This window comes from Hippopotamus amphibius, chromosome 15 (assembly GCF_030028045.1).
Source record: "Hippopotamus amphibius kiboko isolate mHipAmp2 chromosome 15, mHipAmp2.hap2, whole genome shotgun sequence".
Lineage (NCBI taxonomy): Eukaryota > Metazoa > Chordata > Mammalia > Artiodactyla > Hippopotamidae > Hippopotamus > Hippopotamus amphibius.
Window position 1 is genome coordinate 17475488 of NC_080200.1, and position 14193 is coordinate 17489680.

The following is a 14193-nucleotide window of genomic DNA, read 5'->3' on the forward strand; positions in this document are numbered from 1 at the left end:
TGCAAGACCAGACCTAAGCAATGTCTTTATTACACTTCTCAGGTGCCTGAGGGATAGTGGGTCGTGGCAGAGAGCAAGAGGTCCAGGTATGAACAGCCCCCGACAGAGAGGGTCCCAGAGCCAGGAAGAACCTAGCAGTACCCAGGAGCGAAGGGTGGCGGGTGGCGGTACTCCTCAGGGAGACAATCCTGTGGTTCTTTCAAGTCCCTTGGCTCTGGTTTGGACACCTGTGAGGACAGGGCCCTCACTACTGCCTGGTGCCAGTCCTTGACCCTGGTGGTTGCCTCGCTCCAGCTGACTGACCTTGAGACTCTTTGGGAGGGGTCATCTCTGTTTCTTGGAGCTTGGGGCTGTGAGGGGCTTGCGAGGGATGTGGCTACAGAGGGGTCTGTGTAGACGTTATTTTCCCAGATTGAGTCATCTGCCTTGGCCCCCGAGCTGTGGGTCACCACCGATGGCTTGGCATACCAGAGCGACGAGGAGCTCGCAGCCGCCAGGTGGGATTTCATCTGCTGCTGGACCTTCTTGCCTGTCTGGGGGATCATCTTGAGATTCCTCCAGAGTTTCTGGCGGGCCTCCTCAAGAGGAGCTTTTGGGGGGCAGGAGGACGTAGGTTCCTCTGTGGACGCCCTGTCCGGCTCTGCCAACGGCTTCCTTTCTTTTGTCCGATGGAGCAGGACTGGCTTTGCGGAGGCCTGAAACTGAGAGCAGGTGAGACCTGGGCCACCCCGCCCACAAAAGCTCTGAATCTGCCCCAGAAATTGGGACCTGGGTCCCACCCAGATACCCTGAGGCCGAGAAAGTCCCCATGAGAACCCCTAAAACTGATGCCACATCCCGTCCTTCCTGTCTCAGTAAAGGGCTTCACTATCTCCCCCAGTGGTTGGCAGACTTTTTCTGGAAAGGGTCAGAGAGCAAATGTTTTCAGCTTTGCAGGTCAAACACTCTCTGTTTCATTACTCAGCTCTGCTGTTGTAGGGCCAAAGCAGCCAGAGATCATACGTCAGTGAGTGAGTGTGCCTGTGTCCAATAATACATTATGGACACGGAAATGTGGATTTCATCTGATCTTCAAGGGTCATGAAATACTATTTTTCTTTTGATTTCTTTCAACCTTTCAAAACCATAAAAGTCAAACTTAGCTCATGGGCCACATAGAAGGAGGCAGTGGCCTGGATGTGACCCTAGGGTGGTAATTTGCCGACCCCTGATCTACCAGGTTGTTCAGGCCCAAAACTTGGGTGTCATTTGTGGCAGATGCTGTCAATACCGCATCCACATTCCTCTGCCCCAAGCATGTTGGTGCCCCCAGCTCCACTCCCAAATGCCAGCAGTAGGGACTTGCCTGGGGGACTTCTTTGCCCCCAGATTTCCCATGCCTGGCTTCTTGCATCAGTTCTTCTTCAAGTGTCTCCCTCCCCAGTCTCCAGACCTGAAGTAGCCCCTCTGCCTTCTCTATCACATCATCCTGTTTATTTGCAGCAGAGCACTCTGTAAAATTTGAAAAGTCTTATATATTTATGAGTTTTCATGTTTCCTGCCTGCCTCTCCCATCAGACAGTGAGCCAGGTCCCCTCTGAGGCACAGGAGAAGCAAAGTGAACAAGCCAGATTCCCAGGCCTCCCAAAGCTCACACAGCACATGCAAAGGCCCTGAGGTTAGCTTGATGTGTATGAACAACAGAAGGGTTGGCAGAGGGGCTGAAGTTGGGCTAGTGATGGGTGGGAGGACCTGAGATCATAGTTGGGCTTTTAATCTCAGTTCCTTAGGAAATCACTGAAAAGTTGTTTTTTTATTTGTTTGTTTGTGTGCCACACCCCATGCGGCATGTGAGAACTTTGTTCCCCGACCAGGGATCAAACCTGTGCCCTCTGCATTGGAAGCATGGAGTCTTAACCACTGGACCGCCAGGAGAGTCCCACTGAAAAGTTTTAAGCTCAGAGCTACAGGATCTAATCTTCATTCTACAAAGTCTCCTCTGGCAGCTGTTAGCCACCTCTGCTCCTGCATCGCCCCCCCCCGCCCCCCTCCCACCTTCCAGATTGGAGGTGCCAACCTATGACACATACCTCCTCAAGTGGGGCCACGGGACAAGAGGAGGGATTCTGATGTTTGCTGAGACCAGGAGCAGAGCTGGTGGCTTCCTCAGCCAATGCGTTGGAGCAAAGGAAGAGATCCGCATAATCTGCATTGGCTGGATCCTTCTGCGGGGCAGAGGGGACCTGTGGCTTAGTCCCGAGGAGGGGGACAGGGATGGGGCTGGGGTCCCAGATCCTGGAAACGGGCTCAGAGGCTGTCCCACCCACAAACATTGTAAAGAAGCATGTCCCTCCCACAGCAGCTACTGAGGGCCAGGCCCTGCCCTCTGCGCCTCATAAGGAATATGTCACAGTCACAGCCCCAGCTGAGGGCCTAGGCCATGCCCTTCCATCCTTATAAGGAGATATGCCCTCCACAGCAGCTTCTGAGGGCCTAGGCCACACCCATCAATCCTTATAAGGAGATATGCCCTCCACAGCAGCTTCTGAAGGCTAGGCCATGCCCATCAGTCCTTATAAGGAGATATTCCCCGCCCACAGCAGCTTCTGAGGGCTAGGCCCCATCCCCTGAGTCTTATAAGGAAATATGCTATTCCTGTAGATCAGCCAAGGTTATACCCAGTACGTGAAACTCTGTAAAAAAAATCAGCTGGGGGGTCGGGGCGGGGAACAAGGACCAGGAGGGGGCGGGGCCACAGGGGCACAGAGACCACAAGAATGACAGAATCACAAGAGGCTGAGGGGGCGTGTGGGAGCCAAAGAGTCTGGGGTCTTGGCCCTTGGGAGGGTGGGTATGGCCCTTGGGGGTCCCAACTCTCACCTGCCGGCAGGGCTGTGTCAGCAGATCCCCGTGTGGCCGCAACGGCTGCTGCTGATGGAAGATGACCAAGGCATCTAGACAGGCATGGGCTCTCTCTTCCCCAGGGATCGTGAAGCTCCCATCGTCCGAAAGTTTCACCATGAAGTGGCGGCAGCAGTTCTGAGCTCTGCGGAGACATTGCCAGGGCTTGGCTATCCCATTCCCCATCATTCTGTCCCCACCGCCCAGGCCTTGAGCTGGCAGCACCATGGCTACAGCCCAACTGCCTAGATTCCCATGTAGGCGCCTCCACTCATCAGCCATGTGACATTGGGCAAGTGACTGCACTGTGCTGCAATTTCCCCCTTTATAACATGGGGCTACTGAGGCTGACCTCAGGACTTCTTGTGAAGATGGAACAAGCTATTGCAGGTAAAAGCTGAGCTCCATGCCTGGCAAGGGGAAAACGATCAATGGAAATGACAACAATGCATATTGGTACAGGTACTCAACAAATGCTCCACTATGTGCTTACTGTGTCGCATTTAATCCTCACATCAAGACTCTGAATTAATTTTAGCATTCTCATGTTAGAGATGGGACTTTTGAGGGAGGCACAGAAAGGGTGAGTAACTTGTCCAAGATCACACAGCGTGTTAAGTGGCAGAGCTAAGATTTGGACTGTGTGACTAAAGGCCTAAGCTTTTCCCTCTGTGGATAACTCTGCAATAGGGCCATTTAAAAAATTCCTTTGGCCTGGAATCCTTTTGAAAAGAAGTTTGTGCTGCCGAATCCTCTGAGATGCTGGATCAGGCATTGAGAACTTAAGGATCTAGGCTGTCTTGGTTTCCCCTAACATGTCCCCCTGAGTGGAGTCAGGGAGTTGCCATTTAAATGGTGGGGGAGAGGGATAGTTACGGGAAAGGCAGTAGCCACTCTTGGGCCCCCAACAGCCTCTGTTCTCAGACACACAGTCTCAGTTACCCAAGTCTGCTGGTTATAGCCAGACCTGCAGTCGCCCACTCTTCATTTAGATCTGGTTGCTCACTGAGAAGTTGTGATATGAAGCACCCCTTGAGCCTCCAAGCAAGCCCCAGAAGCCCCCTGCCCCTGCCCCGGCCCCTAGCTCAGGCCTTACTTGTAAGAGAGAGTGTAGCCCACGTGGCTGTGACTGATCCTGATGAGGAAGGATCCCAGTGGCTGTGACTCCAGCAAGTTTTCGGCATCCCTGGAAGGGCAAATACAGGAGAGAAATGGCAAAGTATACCGGCCAGACGTCCAGTACACCAGTTATCCCAGTCCTTGTGCCCCCTGAACCAGAGAGGCCTATAGTTGTCTGTTTTCTAAGTGCACAAACAGCCTCAAACCCCTTCTTTTCTTGGTTGTTTCAGACCTTGGGATATTCATGGACAGGTATATTCTCCCAGAGGTGGCAGGAAGCCTCTGATGACCTTGCCATCTCTCACAGCCCCTGATTGCCTTTCCAATGCCTGGAAGGTCCCCCAAAGACACCTTTGGGTAGATCAAGGTGTCACAGGTAATAAAACAGCAGCTGTTCTCAGATGTATTTGGTTTTTAAAATCCAGCTCTGCTTTTCATTAGCTGCGTGACTCCTGGTGAGGGTTAGTCCCTTTCTGACCTTCAGCTTCCTTAAGGGGAAAGTAAACCCTTACTCTCAGGGCCCATGTGAGGACAGATGAAATGCATGCAGCATGGGACCTCCCTGGTGGCCCAGTGGTTAAGACTCTGCGCTCCCAATGCCAGGGGCCTGGGCTCGATCCCTGGTCAGGGAGCTAGATCCCACATGCATGCCACAACTAAGAGTTTGCATGCCACAACTAAGGAGCTGGTGAGCTGCAACTAAGGAGCTTGCTGGCTACAGTTAAGGAGCCCATGTGTTGCAACTAAGACCCAGCACAACCAAATAAATAAATAAAATTAAAAAAAATAAAGTGATGAACAGAGAAATATTTTGATTAAAAAAAAAAAAAAGAAATGCATGCGGTGTGAGTGTGGGAACTGCCAGCTGGTAAGAAGATGCTCACAGGATGTTCACTACAGTAAGTCCCCTACATACAAACCCTCAAGTTGCGAACTTTCAAAGATGCAAATGTATTATAAACCTACGACAGTACAGTACTATTGGGTTGGCTAAAAAGTTCATTTGGGTTTTCCCTAAGCGCCTATGGCAAAACCTGAATGAACTTTTTGGCCAACTCAGTATATAGCCAATTGTGTTAGTTGGGTACCTAGGCTAACTTTGTTGGACTTAACGAACAAATCGGACTTACGAACACACTCTCGGAACGGAGCTCATTAGTATGTTGGGGACTTACTATATTATTTTTACTATTATCCCAGGTTCACACAGAGTAAGGTGGCCTTCTAGGAGACAGAATGGGGATTTTGGAGCTGAGCTGCCTAATACAGAGGCTGCTGGCCACGTGTGGCTGCTGAGCACTTGAAATGTGGCTGGTAGGGATTGAGATGTGCTTTTAGCACATAATACATGCTGGATTTTGAGCACTAAGTGCTGATTACATGTTGAAATGAGAATGTCTTAGATATACTGGATTAACTAAGAAATATGATTAAGAGTAATTCCACCGGGCTTCCTAGGTGGCGCAGTGGTTGAGAATCTGCCTGCCAATGCAGGGGACACGGGTTTGATCCCTGCTCCAGGAAGATCCCACATGCCGCGGAGCAACTAAGCCCGTGAGCCACAACTACTGAGCCTGCGCTTTAGAGCCCGTGAGCCACAACTATTGAGCCCATGTGCTGCAACTACTGAAGCCCACGCGCCTAGAGCCCGTGTTCCACAACAAGAGAAGCCATGGCAATGAGGAGCCCGCGCACCACAACGAAGAGCAGCCCCACTCACCGCAACTAAAAGAAAGCCCACGCACAGCAAAAAAAAAAAAAAAAAAAAGACCCAACACAGCCAGTAAAATAAATAAATAAATAAATTTATAAAAAAAAAAAGTAATTCCACCTGTTTCTTTTCACTTCTTTTTAACAAAGTTACTAAAAAGATTTAAAATTGCAATATGTGGCTCACATTATATTTCTGTTGGTGCACCCCAGAACTCAGAAAACATGCCAAATTCCTCTTCTCTGTGGCTTTCACAATGTTTCCTCAACTTCCTGCATGCAGAATGTGGCAATCAATGTTCTTTTTCACCATTTATTTAGAGCCAGCCCCTAGAGGTAACTAGGTGGATTTGTTTATGTCCTCAGAGCTCAGTCTGATGTAGAAAGTGCATGTTGGTTAAATCCCTGATGGGTTGAGAGCAGCTGTTTGGGGCACTGTGTTAAGAAAGATTCTGGGGACTTTCCTTGTGGTCCAGTGGTTAAGACTTCACCTTCCAATGCGGGGGGTGCAGGTTTGATCCCTGGTCGGGGAGCGAAGATCCCACATGCCTCATGGCCCACAAAACAAAACATAAACCAGAAGCAGTATTGTAACAAATTCAATAAAGAGTTTAAAAATGGTCCACATCAGGGACTTCCTAGGTGGCGCAGTGGTAAAGAATCTGCCTGCCAATGCAGGGGACACAGGTTCGAGCCCTGCCCTAGGAAGATTCCACATGCCACAGAGCAACTAAGCCCGTGTGCCACAACTGTTGAGCCTGTGCTCTAGAGCCCATGAGCCACAACTACTGAGCCCATGTGCCGCAACTATTGAAGCCCACGGGCCTAGGGCCTGAGCTCCACAACAAGAGAAGCCACTACAATCACCACAAGAGAAGCCACTAAAATGAGGAGCCTGTGCACCACAATGAAGAGTAGCCCCTGCTCGCAGCAACTAGAGGAAACCCGTGTGCAGCAACAAAGACCCAACACAGCCAATAAATAAATAAAATAAATAAATTAATTAATTTAAAAAAATGGTCCACATCAAAAAAAATCTTAAAGAAAGAAAGATTGCGAGGCTGCATTCCACCAACATTGATTGGTGAGGTTGCATCCCCACTCGGGTGTGGTAGAGGGTGGAGCCCTCTCAGGTCCCTGGCAGTACTGGTCTGGTGGCCACTTGTAGAGAGAAAGCTGAGGACCAGTAACTCGCCCAAGGTCACAGAGTGAGTCTAGGGAGGAGGCAGGATTCAAGTCTGGGGCTCCAGAGCTCTTTTCACCCACCCTCTTAACACACTTAGCTGAGCTAAGCCCAGGATTCTGCAGTAAAAACCTGCCGAGGGTCGGGGCAGACAAGGAAAGAGGGTGAAGCGCAGGGTAGAAGGTGTGGGTGTGTCCTTACTCTCTCGAGATGGCACCGTGGAACCACTCAGGGATCCCCCCACAGGTCAACTCGTCCAGCTGAGTCTGCACGAACCAGTCCAGTCGTGGAGGCAGTGGTGGGGGCAGCTTTCTGGCCTCTGTCATGGCTTCCAGGGGCGAAGGATGATCTGGGGACGGGAGGGAGGAAAGCGAGTCAAGCCTGGTCCACCTCCCACCTTTGCTCTATTCATGCAGCTCATGGTGGCTCCACCTTTGAGAAGTCCTCCAGGCCAGACAGAGCAACAGGATTGAAAGTGGCTTGTGTTTCTGGAGCACCTAGTATGTGCTGGTGGTACTTTATGCACATTCGTTCATCAACTCGCCCCAAAACAGCATCCCCCCCAAGGATTTTTCTTTTTCCTTTTATTCTTATTATGCCATTACTACAAGTATTAGAAAGTCCCTTTTATAAACATATGCGTATTTAAGAACTGAGTTTATTTAAATATTAAGTAACTATCACTGTCCCGGGAGGGACGTGGAGATGGCAAAATGATAAATGAATGAATGAAATAGCAGGTGCACAGCAGGTGCCACAAAAGGTTGCCATGGTGTCAGTAAACACTATAGAGATGTGGCCCCAAACGGTTGCTTCTGCCACCATCGTCACCATGAGTGGTGGCTACAGATGGCACACCTATAACTTGTCAGGTGCATGGTTAATTCACACTCATTGTCAACAGTTTTAAGCTCAGGTACCACTGGACTTTGTGAGCCAATGACATAGAGCTGGAAAACAGAGAAAGAAAACAGCAGCAATTTGCGAAACAGTATAAGTCATTGAAAAACCAGCAAAAGGATTCTGCCCCTCTGGGTTGTCCGCATATGACCCCTCACTCTTACCGTTAGTTCTGTCTCCAAACTGCAGCTTGGTCCTGCTTCCTACCCGCACTGGTCTAATTTTTCAATATCTCAGAAGGTCTTTGTCACCAAGCTGTTTCCACAGGGAGGGGGATGTGATTACCAACCCAGTCAATATTGACTTTCTCCTGCCAGAATGCAGGCTCCCAAGCACATCCTCTGGGGAAGGACCCAAAAGAATTCTGCAGCAAATGAAATTAAATAGATCTATTAAGAAATGTTAAATAAAGCAGGGTGACAATTCAATTGAGCCCAATCAGAGCCAGACAACCTGGGTTCAAACCCCAGCTCCCTCATTTAGTTGCTGTGTGACCTTGAGCAAGTCACTTAACCTCTCTGTGCCTGAATTTTCATCTGCACTTTGGGGCTAATGATGGTAATTACCTGAAAGGGTACAGTTGGCACAGAGGTAAGCACTGTATGTGTGTGTATGTGTGTGTGTATTTATATACACATAATGAACATTCATGAATCCAGTAGTGACCTAGCCTGAGGTAATGTTTACAAGCTTGTTCTTTTTTTCTACCTGGGAGAACTCTTACTTAAGACTCAGCAAAAATATCCCTCCTGCAGGCAGCTTTCTTGCCTCTTCTCCAAGACAAATCCCTGAGCATCCTTCTCTGTCCCCATCTTCCCCACCGTTCCTGACTCTGGTCTAGCCTTGCTTCATGAAGTGTCTGTGTCTGGCTCTGTCTCCCCAATATTAGGGGCTCTTGGGGATCTGGTCCAGGGCTAGGTTCTTTTGGATTTTTTTGGGTCCCCAGCATCACCTGGCACTGGGTGGGCACAGAGGCGGATGCAGGGCTGTTGGCTGATGAATGAAGCCACACTAAGTTCTAAACTCCGGACCCTTGCATTGGGCCCTCGCCCACCTCCTTATTCCCCATATCCTTGCTCTTCCCCAAACTGGTCAAGCTCTCTCTCCTCCATGTCTTTGCCCATGCTGTGCCCCTGCCAGGAACACTCTTTCCCTAACGCCAACTCTACTTTCCAATGGTCACTCATCAGTGCCCCCAGAAAATTCCTCCTGCCTCTCTGGACCCCGCCCGCCCTGTCCCTCCTTCTGGCCCCGCATGGCCCCCATGTGCTATCTTCTCAAGGGTGGAGATGAGGCCGAGGCTCTTGGGGCCCGAGTCTCACCCAGAATGGGGTGGGCACAGAAGTAGGCACGTACCTGGGAGACCCCTGGGGGGCCCGAGGCCCTCACTCTGGCTGTGCCTCGGCACCTGCAGGAGCCTGGGTTTCGGTTCAGGGTCTGCACGTCAGCGGGGCGGGGCGTTGCCCCAAGTGGTTCCTGTTTGCTTAAGTAGGTGAGCCCTGGGCGGGGACTAGGGCAACCCTCCTCCCCCTCCCCCAGTCTGCAGCCCTATGGAGCCGCTAAGTTGCGTGCCAGTGGAGGGACCCCCTTGCTCCATCCAGACTGCGACAAGCCTTTATTGAGCACCTGTTGTGTGCCAGATCCTCAAGGAACAAAGAGGTGACCTGAAGACAGGTATAGGTCCTGCCGTCCCAGCATCTATAACCTGGCCAGCAATGAAGAGGAGTGAGAAATGATTAATGTCGTTGTTTCAAAGTGGAAAGCCTGTCAGGAAAGGGAAACTGGAGTTGCAAGAACCCCCCAGAGTGGGCCTAACTGATCAGGAGGAAAGGGCATTGGGGGCAGGTGGGAGTCAGTGTGATTGGGGGGTTATTGAACAGAAAGAGTGCTCTAGGAGGAGGTAAAAGCACAAGCAAAGGCCCTGAGGTGTGATTGAGCCTGGACAGGCTGAGGCCTGTGTGCACAGGGCTACATTATGGCTTCCTCTGTAAAACAAACCAAAAAGCAAACATCCATTTAAAATTATATTTTACGACCGCATTGACATCAAGACCAATGTCATCCAGGCTGGATTCATTTTATATATTCATTATTATTGTATCCATTTTTTTCTCCCGATTTTAAAAAACTAAAACATTTTGGGGGCCCCGACACACATTGTGGGCTCTGAGTGTGGGAACCCCTGCCTAACGGATCAGCTAGCTCCAGATGTGTGCTGGCTGCCTCACCCCTCCCCGACAGGCAAAACCACTTCCTCCTCCCTTTTCAGACAGAAACAGCCCAGATCCTTGCGGCTGAGCTGGGGGCCTCCCTGTGGACCTATCACCCTGGTGCAGCTGGTCTAGATAGCCCCCTCCCGCCATTTCAGGCTCAAGCTGGATGCCCCCATCTCCCCCTGCTCTGGGGGTTGTTGAGGGGGGTGCTGACCTTGTCCTGGAGTCTGTGGCTCAGTAAGGCTCAAACAGGAGACACACGGGACCTGGTTTCTCATTTACTAACTGTGTGGCTTTGGGTAAGTCACTCAAACTCTCTGGGCCTCAGTTTCCTCATCTGTGAAGTGGGCACGATGATAGCCCCCCTTAGTCACATGATGATGATGAGGCAAGGCAACCTTCAAGCATGCAGCACGGGGCTCAGTTAAGATTAACGTTAGGACTCTTTACTGGGAATTAAGCTGATGCCTTTGTGCCTGGCTGAGGGAGATGGAAACTTGACCTCCAGACCTCACAAGCTGGACTGTCTTGGGCAACTCACTTCACCTCTCGGATCCTCCATGCCTTTCATGGCCCAGTGGACCGGCTCCCAGCCTCGAGGAGAGGAGCAATGCTTTGGGAAGGGGATCAGTATTGCCCAAGAGACCCTTGTCACTTAGAAAGTCTGGCCACCGGGGATCTCATTTACATGGAGTTCAGTCTCCAGAAACATGAGGTGTTTCAGTCCACCTCCGGCCTGCCCCACCACAGAGGGCACTGCCCTGTTTACCGTGACCTGCGTGGGGGATGTGGTCTTTCACAAACTAATGTCCTCCCCTGAGATTGTCGCAACAGAATCATCCCCCATCTCTTGGTGACCACAGTCTTTGAAACTGTGAATAGATACACGGCCCTCAGAGGAATGTTCCAGAAGGGGACCAGCAGAGAGATGGTGGGACTGGGGGACTCCAAGGCCCCTGTCCCTCTGTAGTCAACCCATTACCCTTCCAAAGTCAGGTCTGGGCTTCTCACTGGAGGCTCCAGCTGGTGAGTGGGATATTCACTGGCCCCCATCTGGGGTGGCTCTCAGGAGAGGTGGCCACAACGGTGTCTCAGTCCAGGGATATGCTGGGGCTGCAGATGTCAGGAGTGGGGAAGCCCTTAGGCTCTGTCAACTCAGGGCTTTACGCAATTTCACAGTCCTCTCATTCTCCAATGCCTCCATTCTATTCATTCATTCATTCCACAACCACTGGCTGAGCCCCAACTGTGGGCACCGTGTTAGATGCTGGGGATGAAGCAGAAGACAAAACAGGCCCTGTCCCTGTCCTGATGGAGCTCAGAGTCCACGGGGAGACTGATGCCACACAAGTCCACGTGCAGGAGAGGCTGGCAGAAGAGGAGACGGGAGGGCGAAGGCTCTGGGATAGGAACAAACTTGGCATGTTTGAGAAGCAAACAACAGGCAAGGTGTCCAAAAGGTGGAGACAACCTAAACGTCCATCAATGGACGAATGCATAAAAGATGTGGTCCAGCTGCACGATGGAATACTATGCAGCCATAAAAAGGGATGAATCTCATGACTGATCTCAAAAACTATGCTGAGTGAAAGAAGCCAGATGCAAAAGACCACAGTGTGTGATTCTATTTATATGAAATGTCCAGAACAGACAAATCCATAGGCAGAAAGTAGGTCAGTGGTTGCCGGGGGCTGAGGGAGGGAAGATGGGAGTGACCGCTAATGGGGACTGGGTGGTAAAGATGTTGTAAAATTGACTGGTGACGGTTGCACGAGGCTGTGAATATAGTAAAAACTACTGAATTGCACACTTAGGTGGGTGAATTGTATGTGTGTGAATTACATCTCAATAAAGCTGTTATTAAAAAGAATAAGCTGAGGTATCATCTGTCTCAGTACAAGGTGACGGTAGCTGAAGGGCTGCTTCCCCACTTGCTACCCCAGCAAAGTCTTTAGAAACAAGGAACAGTAATGACTCTCTGAGCAAGAAGTTGGTACAAGCTGGCACTGAGGAGTTCAAGGACTCCACCTGACCTGGTTGGGGGCAACTGGCGGAAATTTGGGGCATTATGGGGCAAATACTTACAGCTCGAAGCTGTAAGCTACTTGGATGACTTGCTCCCCGTTAGGGACCAGATGTAAAAAAAGAGAGGTGAGCTTTTCTCTTGGGGCACGAGACGCATGATGCTGATAACGGATATGAATATGATGATAGCCTGGGATGCACCCTCTCACGGGCTCTCCATAGCCATCCTATGAGGTGGGAACTATGATCGTGCCCATTTTACAGACGAGGGAACTGAGGCTCAGCCCCTGGTTGTGCTGTGGGTCTGAAGCAGGATCTTGGGGAGGGGTGGTGCTCCTAAGAGGTAAGGGGGGCTTACAGGGGAGCATTCAACTTGGCAAGATGGGTCCAGTGGAGATAAGACAAGAGAAGCTTGGTGGCATGATGGGGACTGATATTGCCCAAGCGGGTTAAGCAGGGGCTGTGGTGTACAAAGTGGTGCTGTGGAGAGGGACACCTCTCTGTTTCCCGGTGCTGCGTGTATATGTATGTATTTGGCGGGGGTGGGTTGGGAAGCTTCTGTTCCCCAAGTCAGTCTTTTGATAATAGTGTCACCTCCTCAGAGATTGGGGTGACCTTCTCCAGCTTGAGGTAACCCACTGCCTCTACTTTGATCTTGTCCAGACCCAAGGCCCCGATGGCCTGGGCTGTGTTTTAAATAGTGGGCATCCTGTGAACCCAACGTTTGGCTACATCCGTGTACCTACACGGAAAATGCGGACATAAAAATCCGTTAACTTTAAAATGAGCTTTAATTTGCTTTCCTTAAGTGCATTTATTGATGTAAACAGAGCATGTTAAGAGATTCCAAGGGGAGAGGAGACTATTGCTGGTATGTTTGGTTTTAATTCAGAAAAGAAAAAGAAAGGCTCCCTGGTGACACCCCTCTGACCTGATTACCTGGTCCCGACTGCAGTCTCTACGGGAAGGCAGAGCTGTCAAAACAGAACCGGGCGATGGCAGTTAAGAACCCACCCAGACTGCGGTGCAGTCAGGCCCCGCAGGCCACCCTGCGCTCTCAGCCACATGTCCAAGGTGGGGTGGGGGTGTGTGCGTGTGTTCCCGATCACCTGGGTCTGATACTGGAAATCAAAGACAGAACCACCTCCTGGCACTACAGATCTGGAAAAATAAAAATCTCTAGAAAGAATGTCCGACTTGGAGACGGTAGGAAGACAAAGAGGAGTGGGTGCCCCGGTCAAGGGTGGGCTGTGTGTGACTGTGTTTTGGAGGTCACCTGTGGCACACACGGTGATCCTTCGGTGCTCAGGTGGGGACTGCAGAGGGACCTACTGGCCGTGCCTGAGGCCCAGCTGGACCACGGGAGCAAACCCTGGCTGTAAACAGGAAAGGCCACCCCATGCTTCTCTCCTCAGGATTTGTGCTTCCCTTTGGTTTGAGTTAAAATGGGGTGGGAGGGTGGCGGGGGGGGGGGGCCGCAGGGCATAATGGTTTCTGTCACTTGTCCAAAAACTGAGAGAAGAGGTGAAAGTGGGCCTCGGATGTGTTGGGCAGATGCTTCCCGGGCCTGATGTGAGTCGCCTCGCTCAGGGTGCAGAGCCCGGTGCTCCTAGAGCTATCACTGGCCTTTGGGGGGCCTCGCTTCTGCCGCTGGGGACGTGGACGGGCCTTCCGGCGGGGCTCTAGCTGTGTCGTGGCCCAGAGACGGAGGCCTGCCATGTGGGCTTCTACTGACGGCCATGCCGCGACTCCATCTCTCTCTCTAGTTTTACACGGTGCGTGGACCCATTCGGTGGACGTCGCAGGAAAGATAGCAGATTCTTAACTCATTCCATCTCCAGAGTTGAAAAAGATCAGTTACTAAAATAAACAATTTCTCGATTGTGTTCTGGTGGCCGCGGGCCCGGTGACCATGGGCCCAGTGGCCGCAGCGCGGCGGGGGTGGTGGGGGGGGGGAGGGCCCCGGCTGAGTGAGGGGCTCACTCAGGACAGGCACAGTCAGCTCGGCTGAGCGAGGCTCAGAGTAAGGCGGCATTCCTCACAGAAGAACACATCGGAAAAAGCTGCTTCTCTTCTGCTGGTCTGGTGTGATTTTGACTCCCTGGTTGCTCCCCTGGGGGCTGTTGCCTTCCTGAAATCACAAGAGGTTTTCTCAGCGATGTG

The 14193-nt window shown here is 51.2% G+C and overlaps 1 protein-coding gene across 4 annotated transcripts in view; it reads right to left on the reverse strand.

The window, feature by feature from the left end:
• Positions 1 to 14193, reverse strand: part of HSH2D (hematopoietic SH2 domain containing) — an 18493-nt gene continuing 4300 nt past the window's right edge. Inside the window, exons 3-8 of one of the 4 annotated variants that reach the window (XM_057708669.1) lie at positions 9149 to 14161; positions 7094 to 7241; positions 3977 to 4066; positions 2860 to 3025; positions 2070 to 2204; positions 1 to 701 (exon numbers count right to left, since the gene is read on the reverse strand). In XM_057708669.1, the coding sequence (XP_057564652.1) occupies positions 132 to 701; positions 2070 to 2204; positions 2860 to 3025; positions 3977 to 4066; positions 7094 to 7218 (1086 nt within the window). In that variant the 5' untranslated portion in view covers positions 7219 to 7241; positions 9149 to 14161 and the 3' untranslated portion in view covers positions 1 to 131. Of the gene's footprint in view, positions 702 to 2069; positions 2205 to 2859; positions 3026 to 3976; positions 4067 to 7093; positions 14162 to 14193 lie in introns of all 4 variants that reach the window. The other 3 variants (XM_057708668.1, XM_057708670.1, XM_057708672.1) reach the window with 3 other exon arrangements.